The 15,709-nt window shown below is 38.1% G+C and overlaps 1 protein-coding gene across 4 annotated transcripts in view; it reads right to left on the bottom strand.

The window, feature by feature from the left end:
* The window catches only part of LOC115514483 (utrophin), a 352,812-nt gene that overhangs the window by 264,719 nt on the left and 72,384 nt on the right, over positions 1-15,709 (bottom strand). For all 4 annotated transcript variants that reach the window (XM_030316511.1, XM_030316514.1, XM_030316513.1 and 1 more), the window contains exons 22-24: positions 9,005-9,140; positions 6,810-6,959; positions 3,622-3,697 (exon numbers count right to left, since the gene is read on the bottom strand). In XM_030316511.1, the coding sequence (XP_030172371.1) occupies positions 3,622-3,697; positions 6,810-6,959; positions 9,005-9,140 (362 nt within the window). The remainder of the gene's footprint in view (positions 1-3,621; positions 3,698-6,809; positions 6,960-9,004; positions 9,141-15,709) is intronic.

The following is a 15,709-nucleotide window of genomic DNA, read 5'->3' as shown; positions in this document are numbered from 1 at the left end:
AGCATAGAGGGGTTTTGCACTCAAGACTACATGCGTCACGTGTGGTTCCACAACAAACTAATCGCAGAAGTGGCAATGAGAATCCAGATGTCCTCTCAGATGCCAGAAACGAAGGATTTTCAAAAATGTAAAGCAATGTCACTCTCTAGTTCAATTTGTTTTTGTCTTGGAAAAATCAGTTTATAATATTAATGTTTACAAAAACATGCTGTTTTTGCTAACATAATAGATTCATTATTGCTATTTTAGACAAATTAATAAGTAATGCTTCAAATTTCTGGGTTTTTTTAATTAGGTAAATATTTATAAACATAACTCCCACTTTGAGTGTCTTCAATGATTTTTAAAAGTGTAAAGGAGTCCCGAGAATATAATGCTGAAGTGGCAGTAACATGTAAAACAATGAGAGCCCTCCCGTGGCTGGCGGCAGTGTGAACCGGAACAGGCTGTCTAGACAACATCTAGTGAAGTAGAAGTTGTTCATCTTCTATGACCCAGCAATTCTACCACGACAGACCCTAGAGAATACCTCACGTATCATTCTGCCCAATCCTCACTGTTGCTTTCAAAACACTGAAACAACCTCAATATTCACCCATCGTTTCAAATCACCAAGTACCTCAGAGGGACCTACTACGTGCAAGCACTGTTCTAGATGCTACGAGTATGGGAGTATGTGCGAGACAAAGGTCCTGCCCTCGGGGGGCCTGCACGCTAGTGGAATAGACAGATGTTGTGAAGTAAAACTAATGCAAGAAGATGGGAGAGAGATGGGATGTATTTGAGAAATGGCGGTCAGGGTCAGGAAAGGCCTGAGGTAGCATCTGAGGAAAGAACTGAATGGAGTGTGTGAATCAGGCAGGTATCTGAAAGAAGGGCACTGGAAGAAGAAGGAAAGAAGCAGCAGCAAGCACACGAGCCATAAATGGAAATGTTCTCAGCATGTTAGCAATAGCAAGCAGACCAACGTGTTTGAAATAGAACAAACAAAGGGAAAAGTGGTAAGAAATGCGATTAGAAAGGGGGGCAGCAGGCAGATCACACACAGTCTTCTGGACCAGGTAAGACTTTAGCACTCATTTATGGATGACAAAAGATATAACAAGATTATGAGCCACGAGGGACACAATAAAACCTATGTTTGTAAAGCATGACTTAGCTGCTAGCAGAATAGATTATGGAAGAGTGGTAAGGCAAGAAGAGAATCAGGACAGTGAGTTAGGAGATTATTCCTGTAACACAGATGAAAGATGAGGGTGTTCAAGACCAGGGAAGTAGTTGGGATGAGACGTGGGGATGACACACAGGACCGACGATTTGCTGAATAATTAGATCTTAACTCCACAGAAAAGTCAAGGGTGACTTCAAGTGTATTGGCCTAAGCACTGGCCGGGCTATCCAAAGTTAAAAAGTGGCTAAAGCCATGGGACCAGTGAGCATACTAAAGGAGAGGGTTCTGAGGACTGCAGTGGATCTGTGCATGGAGTACTACATGTTGGTGAAAATGCACTGACCAGAGCTGTATGCATCAAAACGTATGCCAGCGAGAATGGTCCAGTAAAGAAGAGAGAAAGAGGGTAAGTAAAAAGCCAAGAGAAGATGTGATGCAAAGCACAAGGGGAGGACGTGATCTCAGAAAGAAGAGAGATAAACCCTCCAGGGAAGTGGGAAGCACGCACAGTTTGTGAGCACAGATGTAGAGAAACCTACGTACAGGGATTCTCTCTGATGGGAAAAAGAAGATCTTGTTGGGCAAAACGTGTTTCGTCTTTTAAAAATGAGAAGAGGTCATGAGTGGAGAGATGGGCAGCCAGGGGAGCTCAGAAGAAAGTGCAGTAGGATTGTCTGTGAGTGCTGAGTATCCACGAGCGTGGTCAGCAAGGGAAGCTGGCATGGATGAACCACGAAAACAACATGCCAAGTGAAAGAAACACAGTCTGATTCCGTTTATGAGAAATACCCAGAATAGACGATCCATGGAGACACAGCGATTGGTGGTTGCCACTGCCCGGGGGTAGAATGGAATGGGGAGAAACAGCTAAATGAGTAAGAGATTTTACTTTGGAATGATGGAAGTATTTTGGAACCAGACAGAGGTGGTGGTTGCACAATACTGTGAATGTATTCACATGTCAATTCAAATGTCACTGGATTGTTCACATTGAAATGGTTAATTTTATTTTTTGAATATAATAAAAAGAAGAAGAAATGGAGTTAAAAAAAACACCATGTAGGACGAGAGGGACACAGTGAAATAAATTTCAGGTCTCATACCTGTTCCAGGGACGAATGTCTTATTAAGAATGAACTGCCCACCTACTGGAAGGTGTACTTCTGCTATTAGCTCTTCTACTAAATGTGTATTAAAATGTTGTGTATTAAAACTTTCTCTGTTCCTTTGTCACAAGGACATTTAAAAAGGTAAGATAGCCTATTGCCCTTTCCTAAAATGCATCAAGTCTGTTTCCTGTCCTTAAGGGGTTGAGTTTGTATTTGCAAGGCAGCAATACTCAAATGTTAATTCAAGTGTTTTGAATATAATCAACTGCCGGCCGACTAGGCCCCAGGTATTTCTTGTGTAAGGTACTGGGAAATACAAGTAGAACACAACACAAACTGGGCCCTCAACAAGCCTGCGATTTCAAATAAGTTTTCTTAAAAGTCTCACCACTCATACTTTTCCAGAATCCTAAGGAGAAACAGAAGGTGGAGGGGACAGAGGAGAGGAGGGGAGGGGGGAGGAGGGGGAGGAAGAGAAGGAGGATGCGTGAGAGGAGGAGGCAGGGTGGAGGAATACAAAGGAAGGGAAGAAGGCAGGAAGAGAGAGAGGAGGAAAAGGAGGGGAGGGGAGCGGTGGGGGGAGTGGAAGAAGAGGAGGAAGGGGAGAATCAGCAGCACCACCACAGCTGGCACAGAATAAGTGGAAAGTTAGGGTTAATCACACTTGGGGGTTTGCCTGGTGACTCGGAAGAGGCAGAGCAGGGTGAGATGGTTTCAATGAGCCTGCAAGGCAGTGATGAGCAGTGACTGGGGTGGCCTCTGTGCAGTAGCCCACCCTCTACTCTGGACAAGGAGAGAAGGAAATAACCAGTGACCAGACTCTTCTTTCTCCAAATCTCAGTGATCAGCACTTGTCAGTGCATATGTTCACTGGGATGGAGAACTTCTAAATCCCCATCTCCCACCTGGTTCCAAGAATATTCAAACTTTCTGTTTCCAGTCCTGATCAGTGTCTAATTATACGACCCCAGAATATGTTAACACAGCAGGTTGTGGCTCATGTCCTGAAAAGACTGCACGTCTCCAGAAAACTATTCCTCAATTTCCTCACCTTGTTCTCCCCTGGCCTTCAGCGGCCTCTGTGGAGGCCCAGATCCCACTCCAGTCCCAGGAAATAAGTCTCAGCTACCATGGCAAGGAATGCCTTGCACATGCTGGACAGTGAAATATATCTTGTTTTAAAAAAGACATTCTTTTCAAGTAACTGAAAAGTAGAATAATAAGTCACAACTGCACTGTGTTTTTAAGTAAGTTTTTCTAACTCCCATAGGATGCTTGAAACTATAAAATTTTGTTATGCCTATAAAAAATTTTTTTGTTAAGAAATAAACTGTATCTTACCAGCCATTCTTGTCTGAGACACAGAACTGGGTTCCTGGATGCGTTCCTTCAATGTGGTAGGCACTTCTCTGCATATCTACAGCATCAGGCCAAACAAAGAGAAGAATACTATATAAATAAAGATGATTATATTTTTGAAAGAGGAAGTGTTATTCTAAGTGATAGTTCTGCTGCTTTTCTTCCCCCTCAACGCCTGAGCTTCTGTCTCCACCCTCACATCCACTGCAGTCTTGCCAAAGCCCCCACTTTACTGACATTACTGTCAAGAGTACCCTCCAGTCCTTAGCTGTCCTAGTCCTTTGTAACATTTAATGTTGTCCCCTCCCCTCCTCGGAATACCATTAATATTCTGCAATCCTGACTTTACACCTACCTCTCTGATCAATCTTCTAAGCATCCTTCACCACCTCATTCTCCTCTGCCCATCCATCAAATACTGACACTCTATAGGGTAGGTTTTTTTGGTCTTCCTACCCTTGACCCTGGCTTCTCTCCCTGAGTTCTGGTTTCTAATGGTTTCATTTATCATATGGAGTTTTAACAGGCCGACAACTCCGAAAAATGTATCTTCAGTCCAGCTCATTCTGTCAATTGGATATTCAGACATGTCCAAATCTGAATTCATCACCCATTTCCCTGCCATCCCCTTCCCAAGGTGATCTAATGACTCTAACTGATCTTTCCAGATCAGTTATTCTGATCTGGACACTGGTCTTTGCTCAGAGGAGTTACTTGATATCCTGATATTATCCTAAGGCCATCCATTGCTAGGATCATGCCATCCATCTCTAAAGTGAAGCTAGAGTGATTTTTCAAGATGTGACTTTCTCCTGATTAAAACCCATCCACTGCTCTCAAGGCGATGAAGTGTTCTCAAGATGGAGCTCGAATTCCTTGTTGAGGCATGATGAGGCCTCTAGGATCTGGGTCTGCAAGCATCTCTTATTCTTCTCCTGCTGCACACTGAGCTACTTCCAGGACCCAAATGCACTGTGCTCATTCCCTGTCCCCTGTAGACCCTTCCACTTTTTTGATTCTTCTCCCTGTGATGCTCCTTCCCCCATTCTTCATCTACCCATACTTATTCATTCTTTCTAAATTAGCATGGATATGATCTCCACCAAATCTTCCATGATTACTTCCCAAAGCCAGGTAGGTGCACTATCTTCGTGTCCCCATGGATACCTCTATGTTGTAAGTATTTGACTACTTGTCTCACCAACAATAAACTCTTTGGGTTAGAAGCAGTGTCATACTCTTTGCTGTATTCCTAGTTCTTAAAATGGTGCCTGGCATACACCGAGAGTCCAGTCAAAACTACTGAGTGAATAAATACATGAATGAATGAAATGCCCCAGGTTAGTATTTCCCAAAGTACATTTATTGAAATTCTTTCCACAGTAAGTACTGTCTGACCTTGGACACTCATAATTCACCTAAGTAGAGTAAAATCAAGGTGAAGTGATAAAGGAACTTTTGGCTTTGTCTAACACAGTGCTCCCAAATTAACCATTGTGTCCTCTTCCACACAATATCTACTGACATCCTTTGGGTTAAATACATATGTGTGCTCTCATTGAATATGCAAAAGCTGTGCCTGGCATGTTTGACACAGGGCCAACATGTCTGGAGAGTAGTGTAAGGGAGAGAGACGGGAAGATGAAGTCAGAGAGAAAAGAAGAAGCCAGAACATGAGGGGCCTAACAAGTCACAGTAAGGACTTCAGCCTTTATTCCGAGTGAGATGGAAAACCATTAGTGGGCTTTGCTCAGAGGAGTTACTTGATTGGAATTATGTTTAAACAAATACTTCACTGCTTTGTTGAGAAGAGATTGGCAAAGGGCAGAGGAGGAAGCAGGGACTCCAGTGAGGAGTCCGTTGTAGTAAGCAAGACAAGAGATGATGGTGGCTTAGAACTAGTTAGTAGCAATGGGGTTAGGGAAAAGCATTCAAATTTATGACATTCTTCAAACCTAAAAAACAAGTTGAAAAAAAAGTACAGGGAATACCCAGCATGCTACCCAACACCTATAATTGTTATAATTTTGCTACATTTGCTTTATCATGTATCTAGCCATCTAGCTGTCCAGGAAACCATCTATCAAATAGATACGTATTTTGAAGGAGAAACTGATAATGGTGACTCCAAGTTTTGGAGTTTTTAAAATTAAGATGTAACTCATAAGACTGACTCCAAAGATTCTGACCAAACAATAATGAGTAATTACCAGTAAATGAGGTGGGAGAAGTACAGTAAAGCACAGGGAGGAAGTGGAGATCAGGAGCTCAATTTTGTATGTTAGTATGAGATACCCATTGGACAGCCAAGTGAACATACTGAACAGGTCATTGTACATGGAAGCCTAGAGCATAGAGAGAGGTCAAGGCCAGAGATATACATGTGTGAGTTATCAGTAACAGTGACTCATCACGGTATAATTCTCAACTAGAGAATTTAGGTCAATAAAGCACCTGCATCATTAGATATAGAATGATGGGTATCATTTTAAGGGGATCCAGAAGGGTAAAATTGACTGATATGGGATCTATCCAAACCAGGGGCAGAGACACATCCATTCAGTGCCTCAGACAGACCTCACACTCTGATATGGTATGTACCGGGGTAAAATAAATAGAATCTATGACTTTATCTGCCTTTAATTTGTTTTAACTGCAAAAAAAAGTAATGACATGAGGGGAAAGACCTTAGCTTAGTCATTTCTAGTATATACTAGGCTAGCACATACTCTGCCTGGACCCCAGTAAATATATGAATAAAAGAATAAATCATTAAAAATAATTAATGGATTGAATAAAATCATTAAAAATAAACCTACATAGGTGAGAAGTCATGTGCAACATCAGGATGTTATTTTAAGGTCTACAATTTACAACTTTATATGGTATTTTATTTTCTAATTCTAATAAACATTCATTATTTGATGTAGTATATACCCCAAAATCCCTAGACCAAAATATCCCATGTAAAATAAAAAGTATTCTCTGAGAATATATGTTTCTGTCCATGACAGATGAAAAAAAACAGTAATTACAAACATCGGTAAGCATTAGTAAAACGTGCCCATGTTTGGGTATGCTTTTTAAAAGCAGAAGTTATATAATCCCACTTCCTTGACAACAAAATCAATAAACATGAGAAAGGGATCACAGTAATTCTTAATGCACACCTTATTCCACGTTGAATTTACAGTTCTTAAGCTTTCTGAAATTTTTTGTCTTTCATGTGAGCTCAGACTTTTATCTGAAAGCACTTCCAACTCAGTTCTATTCAGCCATTTGAGTTTTTCAGCTTGGACGTCCATCTCCCGGGTTAAGTCCTAAAGCAGTCAGAAGAGAGTTGTCATAAGAAAGTTGTCATACTGAGGAAAGTTCAACTACTGTATCAGAAGTCTCTTTCGGTAATATTCTTAGAAATGTGGATTTCTCGGGGCGCCTGGGTGGCTCAGTCGGTTGAGCGTCCGGCTTCGGCTCAGGTCATGATCTCATGGTCTGTGAGTTCGAGCCCCGCGTTGGGCTCTGTGCTGACAGCTCAGAGCCTGGAGCCTGCTTCGGATTCTGTGTCCCCCTCTCTCTCTCTGCCCCTCCCCCACTCATGCTCTGCCTCTCTCTGTCTCAGAAATAAATAAACATTAAAAAAAAAAGAAATGTGGATTTCTAATTTCTTTTATTTTCTTAGAAAATAAACTTATAAAAGCCTGAACTTATATTAACAAACTGTTTGGTTTTTTGAGTTTATTTTGAGAGGGTGGGGGAGGAGCAGAGAGAAGGAGAGAGAGAGAGAGAGAGAGAGAGAGAGAGAGAGAGAGAGAGAGAGAGTCCTAAGCAGGCTCCACACTGTCAGTGCAGAGTCTGATGCAGGGCTTGAACTCACAAACTGGGAGATCACAACCTGAGCCAAAACTAAGAGTTGGACACTTAACCAACTGAACCACCAGGAGCCTCTGAACTTATATTAACAGACTGTAACCGATATGGGAATGAACACACATTTTCAGGGTGCATTTGTATGCCCTTGTGCTTTGGCCCTCTTTACCCCCATCTCTTAACAGTGTCATATTATATCATATTTACATTGGTAGTTTCACATTCTGTTCTTAGATAATGAAGATAATGTCTTTTCTAATCAAACTCAAAAAAAAAAACAAAAGAAGAAAGAAAGAAACCACAGGAACACCTTATGCATTCATTTCTACCTTATCTCTACCTAACCTAATATACCATTGCACTCTTTGTGACAGCCCCCAAATTGTTCACAAAGTGAAATGTTCCAAGAAAACTATTGAAATTTTTAGGTAAAACAGGAACAATTTTGTTAGATATTTGTCTAACAAGAAGAAAACTCAGTAATTGTTTGCCACATATTTTTCATTATATTAAAAGTTCCTTTCCCAAAATGCCTCAATCATACTCCTTAAGCAAAATGTTTCATCCAATTAGGGGGCATCCTTTTAGGCATACTTAGATGCATGCACATGTGTGTTTCCACATGCACAATTTCCTTTTTAATCTTCTTTTTAATGTTTATTTATTTTTAAGAGAGACAGAGGGCAAGCGGGAGAAGGGCTAAGAGAGAGGGAGACACAGAATCTGAAGCAGCTCCAGGCTCCAAGCTGTCAGCACAGAGCTGACGTGGGGCTTGAACTCACGAACCATGAGATCATGACCTGAGCCGAAGTCGGACATTCACCCGACTGAGCCACCCAGGCGTCCCTAACAATTTTTTTTTTTAATAAAAATATGAGCACATTAATCTTATTGTTCTGCAACAGTATTTTAATTCTTAACACAAAATGTATAAAATGTATAGATATAAAAAAGGTATGGATATTTGGATACATTTATATATTCATCTTTACATATTTTTACATATTGCATACATATATAACTATAAAAAATTCTTGTTAGTTGTGGATCAACAAAGGACATTTGATTAATACAATCATGATGAGAAGCCTATATGGTAAGCTGTGATGAGCTGCTCCTAAGTCATTTAGAATTTTCTTTAAAAACTCAGTTTTAAAGATAGTTATCAGTAACCATCTTCTAAATCTAACAGCAAAGAACTATACTTTACAGTATTATTGTATTCCAAAATGTTGAAGTCTGTTTAAAATACCCTAAAAATCTTTGGTCTAATACTGAGACCACATGATCTGTCACTTTTCTCTGAGTGAAACCTTACCTCTGCAAGAACAAAATTATAGCTGCTCTTAAAAAAAATTCCTCTAAAGTTCACCACATTTACCACAAAGAACAAAGTTTCTTCCCCTTTTCTTCTTCAGTCATGCAACCTCTTATTTTTAGCATAAATGTTCATGCACCAAAAAGCATTGGCAAATATAGAGACAAATAAACCACTTACTGTTAATTCTTGCAGGTTTTCTTCCAGCTCAGTAGTTGATCTCTTTTGCACAGCACTCTCAGTCTTTGATAACCAACAGATAATATCATCTAGTCTTTTTCTATATTCCATCACCTGCTTACTCACTCCTTTTAGCCTAAAAGAATACATTATTGAAAAACATTGACAAAAATTATCCAATTAGAACAGTATATATTTGCTTTGGATATCCTGACTAAATATACCACACACAAAAATGTTCCTAAAAATTAATATATATTTTTAAATGAGTGTCAATAGTGATATGTACATTGTCCAATACCAAAGATTCTTTGATAGTATGATAATAAACATTTTCCCTTCATTAAACTCAAAAACATTGAAACTAAACATTATCTTCTTTCATCATGAAAAATTCTACAGAAATTTAATACAAAAGATTTTTTTAAAGCTAGAGACCACTGTACAACATAATGGAAGTTTAAAAAAAGAAAGAAAAGTGTCTTTACCTCAAAAAATAAGAAAAAAACACATAATTCTCTTTGAGTAGTCCATGGAGATAAAAAGTCATCATTATATGACATAGTATTCACATTAGGTGGCAACTATTACTCTATTCATAGGAAAGAAAGAATAAGAAGGCAAGACACTGAGAATGGAAAGTTTTTACAAGTATTAGGAAAGACAAGAAAAAAATGGAAATTTGGTTAGCTTGTTAAAATAAGTATTATATTTGAATATAGCACCAAGTTATAAAAAGAGAGCTAGAAAAAACAAAGCAAAAGTTTTAAAGGATATAAGGAAACAAATAGTCATATGAATATAAAAAAGGAACTGCCTTAATTAGATCTTTTAAATGTTATAAGAATAACATTTATAAGTATATAAACCATCTGTCAGAAGATGAGAATATGACTAGAACTCATGATGACAAGATTATGTATTTTTCAGAGAGGGTTTGGAAGCTATTTACAGCTTGGTGGTGGTATCATTATTTTTATAGTTGTGGCTATTAGCTGCCAGTTTAAAAGTTAAATGCAATTTTTTAAATGAATTGCATTTTGTTATCCCTAATAAAAATTTACATTTTTATGGCTATGACTTTTTCTTTTTAATCACAAAAAAACTAACATATGATACACTATATAAATATAATCCAATGCTAAATAAGTACTTGCATATTTAACAGAGTCGGTAATATTTGAAAGAGTCTTTTAATGTTTAAAATCTAATGATAATCACTACATAATCACAAGTTTTCATTTTTAAGTATCCATCAGGAAAGAACACTGCTTCGAAATTAAAATAAATAAATCAAACAATAGTATTAATTGTTAAAGACTGACAATACCAAGACAGGTAATTTACCCTCTTTATCAAAGAGTAATTAACTTAAATAACAGCTTTATAAACACTCAACTACTATTATAAACCTTGTATTAAAAGAAAAGACTTAGAAAGCAGCAGAATACACATTCTTTTCGAGTACACATGGAACATTCTCCAGAACAGATCACATACTGGGTCACAAATCAGCTCTCAACAGGTACAAAAAGACTGAGATCATACCATGCATATTTTCAGATCACAATGCTATGAAACTTGAATTCAACCACAAGAAAAATTTGGAAGTCCTCAAAGGCATGGAGGTTAAAGAACATCCCACGAAAGAATGAATGGGTTAACCAGAATATTAAAGAATAAAACAATACATGGAAGAAATGAAAATGAAAACACGACAGTCCAAAACCTTTAGGATGCAGGAAAGGCAGTCCTAAGAGGGAAATATATTGCAATTCAGGCCTATCTCAAGAAGCAAGAAAGGTTGCAAATACATGACCTAACCTTACACATAATGGAGCTAGAAAAGGAACAGCAAAGAAAGCCTAAAGCCAGCAGAAGAAGAGAAATAATAAAGATTAGAGCAAAACTAAACGACATAGAAACAACAACAACAAAAACAAAACAGGAGAACAGATCAACAAAACTAAGAACTGGTTCTGTGAAAGAATTAACAAAAATTGATCAACTCCTTGCCAGACTTCTCAAAAAGAAAAGAGAAAGGACCCAAAGAGATAAAATTACAAATGAAAGAGGAAAGATCACAACCAACACCACGGAAATACAAACAATTATCAAAGAATACTATGAAAGATTATATGCCAACAATCTGGGCAATCTGGAAGAAAAAGACAGATTCCTAGAAACCCACAAACAACCAAAACTGAAATAGGAAGAAATAAAAAATTTCAACAGACCCACAGCCAGCAAGAAATTGAATCAGTAATCAAAAACCTCCCAACAAACAAGAGTCCTGGGCCAGATGGCTTCCCAGAGAAATTCTGCCAGACATTTAAAGAAGAGTTAATACCTATTCCCAAACTGTTCCAAAAGATTAAAAAATGAAAGGAAAACTTCCAAGCTCATTCTATGAAGCCAGCTTTACCATGATTCCAAAACCAGACAAAGACCCCACTAATAAGGAGAATTACAGGCTGATACCCCTGATGAAGATGGATGGAAAAATTCTCAACAAAACACTAGAAAAACGAATTCAACAACATTAAAAGATTATTATTCACCAGGATCAAGTGTGATTTATTCCTGGGCTACAAGGGTAGGCCAATATTCCCAATCAATGAACATGATATATCACATTAATAAAAGAAATGATAAGGAACCATAGATCCTGTCAATAGATGCAGAAAAAGCATTTGACAAAGTACAACATCCATTCTTGATAGAAAGCCTCAACAAAGTCCAGATACAGGGAACACACCTCAATATCATAAAGGCCATATTTGAAAGACCCATAGCTAATATCATCCTCAATGGCGAAAAACTGAGAGCCTTTCCCCTGCCCTCAGGGACAAGACAAGGATGTCCTCTCTCACATTACTATTTAACATAATACTGGAAGTCTCAGCCTCAGCGATTAGACCACAGCATCCAAATCAGCAAGGGGGAAGTCAAGCTTTCACTATTTGCAGACAACATGATATTCTATATAGGAAGCCCAAACAACTCCATCAAAAAATTGCTAGAATTCATACATGATATATTCAGCAAAGTCACAGTATATAAAATCAACATGCAGAAATCTGTTGCATCCCTATACACCAATAACAAAGCAATAGAAAAAGAAATCAAGGAATTGATTCCATTTACAGTTGCACCAAAAACAGTAAGATATCTAGGAGTAAACCAAACCAAAGAGGTAGAAGATCTGTACTTGGAAACTATAAAACATGAAAGAAACCAAAGAGGACACAAAGAAATGGAAACACATTCCATGCTCATGGATTGGAAGAAAAAAACAGTGTTAAAATGTCTATACCACCCAAAGCAATCTACACATTTAATGCAATTCCTATCAAAATACCACCAGCATTTTCTGCAGAACTACAACAAACAATCCCAAAATTTGTATGGAACCACAAAAGACCCTGAATAGCCAAAGCAATCCTGAAAAAGAAAAGCAAAACTACAGGCATCACGATTCCAGACTTCAAGTTACATCACAAAGCTGTAGTCATCAAGACAGTATGGCACCAGCACAAAAACAGACACGTAGATCAGTGGCACAGAACAGAAAACCCAGAAATGGACCCACAACTATACGGTCAGCTAATCTTCAACAAAGTAGAAAAGAATGAAGACAGTCTCTTCAACAAATGGTGTTTGGAAAACTGGAGGCCAAGATGCAGAAGAACGAAACTGGACCACCTTCTTATATGATATGCAAAATAAATTCAAAATGGATGAAAGGTCTAAATGTAAGATAGGAAACTACAAAATCCTACAGGAGAAAATAGGCAGCAATCTCTTTGATCTCGGCCAGAGAAACTTCTTATCAGACATGTCACCAGAGGCAAGGGAAACAAAAGCAAAAATGAACACTGGGACTTCATCAAGATAAAAAGCTTCTGCACAGAGAAGGAAACAATGAACAAAATTAAAAGGCAGCCTACACAGTGGGAGAAGATATTTGCTAACAACATATCTGATAAAGGGTTAGTATTAAAAATCTACAAAAAACTTATCAAACTAAACACCCAAAAAGCAAATAATCCAGTTAAGAAATGGGCAGAAGACATGAATAGACACTTTTCCAAAGAAAACATCCAGATGGCTAACAGACACATAAAAAGATGCTCAACATCACTCATCATCAGGGAAATACAAATCAAAACCACAATGAGATACCACACCACCCCTGGAAGAATGGCAAAAATTAACAATACAATAAACAGGTGTTGGCAAAGATGTGGAAAAAGGGGAGCCCTCCTGCACTGTTGGCGGAAATGCAAACTGGTGCACTCTGAAGAACAGTATGGAGGTTCCTCAAAAAACTAAAAACAGATCTACCAATATAATTCAGCATTTGCATATTAGGTATTTACCCAAAGGATACAAAAATACAAATTCAAAGGGTACATGCACCCTGATGTTTATAGCAGCATTATCAACAATAGCAAAGCTGTGGAAAGAGCCCAGATGTCCACCAACTGATGAATGTATAAAGATGATGTCGTGTGTGTGTATGTGTGTGTGTGTATACATGCATGTACATGTACATGGAAAACATTCATGTATATACATACACATACATACACAGACACACACTGAAATATTATTCAGCCATCAAAAAGAATGAAATCTTGCCATTTGCAACAACACAGATGGAGCTAGAATGTATTACACTAAGCAAAATAAGTCAATTAGAAAAAGACAAATATGATATGATCTCACTCGTAGAATTTAAGAAAAAAGATAGATGAAAATATGGGGGGGGGGCGGGGAGAGGAGCAGAAAAAAACAAACTGCAAGAGACTTAACAATGGAGAACAAACTGAGGGTTAACAGAGGGAGGTGGGTAGGAGATGGTCTAGATGGGTGATGGGGATTAAAGAGGGCACTTGTCAAGATGAGCACTGGGTGTTGTATATAAGTGATGAATCACCGAATTCTACTCCTGAAACCAATGTTGCACTATATGCTGGCTAGCTAAAACTAAAAAAAAAAAAAAAGAGAGAGAGAGTTGGAATTTATATTTCCAATGTTTCATAATCATGACTAACTCAGTATTTTGAAAATATATCTATGAAGGATATATTTTCTATGAAGGAAACTAACATCAAGCAATTTCAATAACATATTTGAGTCACAAAATTTTCATCCTCAAACTAGCTAAATATAATCTACCCTTTAAATGTTATCACCAAGAGTAAAAACAAGTTATAGATTTATGTTTAAACAGATAACAATTGCTCATTAAGGAATAACAGCATAAGTTGACAAACTACAAATACGTAACTACAAGCACTCAATACAAAAACAAATTAAACTGTGTGCTATTCCTCAATGACTCTGATACCAGTACACACACAAGCTCCTAAAATTGCAAGGTGGCCCCAATTTAAGATAAGTTACAACCTGGAATGAAGTCAAACATGAATTTATGAAAATAAATATTGCTTTAGTTAAAATATAAGATGTTGCAGAAGAGATTCAATATTCTTATCTCTTCCCCAAAATGAGTAAAATATGTATTAGCTTCACCTTGTTAGTTCCAGGAGGAATAATTACCACATTCCACAGAGATCCATTTGAAAATCTTTAGCAGAATTTCTGCTAGCATTGTTAATACCATGCCAGCAAATACATCTTTTGCCTTAAGAAGGCCTGGGAGCTAGATGATTTGCAAGCTAGAAGGACTCTCCATGAAACCCTATTAGCACGGCACACAAAACCCTATGGGACCTCAGCTTCCAATCCCACCCCCAGTCCCCTGAATCCTCCTTGTCCTGTAACTTTGCAAATCTCTCACCTGGTCATGCTATTTCATGCCTTCCCCCTTTGCCTGTTCAACTTCTTTTCCCTAGAAGCCTCTCCCTCGGATAAATTTATGGGGAGTTGTTACAAATGCTTCAAACCTCAGTTCAAGATACTTCTCCTCTGATGCCTAAATTCCATGTCCCAAAAAGACCCCACTGAAAAAGAGAACTACAGGCCAAAAGAGAACTGATGAACTTAGACACAAAAATTCTCAACAAAATACTAGCAAATCAAATCCAACAGTACATTAAAAGAATCACCCACCATGATCAAGTGGGATTTATTCCTGGGCTGCAAGGTGCTCCAATATTCACAAATCAATCAACATGATACATCACATTAATAAAAGAAAGGATTCTAAGAACTATGTGATCCTGTCAATAGATACAGAAAAAGCATTTGACCAAGTACAACATCCATTCTTGATAAAAAGCCTCAACAAGGTAGGGATAAAGGAAACATATCTCAAAATCATAAAGCCATATACAAAAAACCCACAGCTAATATCATCCTCAATGGGGAGAAACTGAGAGCCTTTCCCCTACCCTCAGGGACAAGACAAGGATGTCCACTCTCACCATTACTATTAACATAGTACCAGAAGTCTTAGCCTCCGCAATCATACAACAAAAGGAAATACAAGGCATCCAAATCAGCAAGGGGGAAGTCAAACTTTCACTATTTGCAGACAATACGATACTCTATATAGAAAACCCAAAAGACTCCACCAAAAAATTGCTAGAACTGACACACGAATTCAGTAAACTCACAGGATATAAAATCAACATACAGAAATCTGTTGCATTCCTATACACCAATAGTGAAGCCGCAGAAAGGGAAATCAAGGATTCAACACCATTTACGGTTGCACCACAAACAAGATACCTA

The sequence above is a fragment of the Lynx canadensis genome, chromosome B2 (assembly GCF_007474595.2).
Source record: "Lynx canadensis isolate LIC74 chromosome B2, mLynCan4.pri.v2, whole genome shotgun sequence".
NCBI lineage: Eukaryota > Metazoa > Chordata > Mammalia > Carnivora > Felidae > Lynx > Lynx canadensis.
The sequence above is the reverse complement of the archived record's forward strand: the minus strand, read 5'-3'. Positions and strand labels throughout refer to the sequence as shown.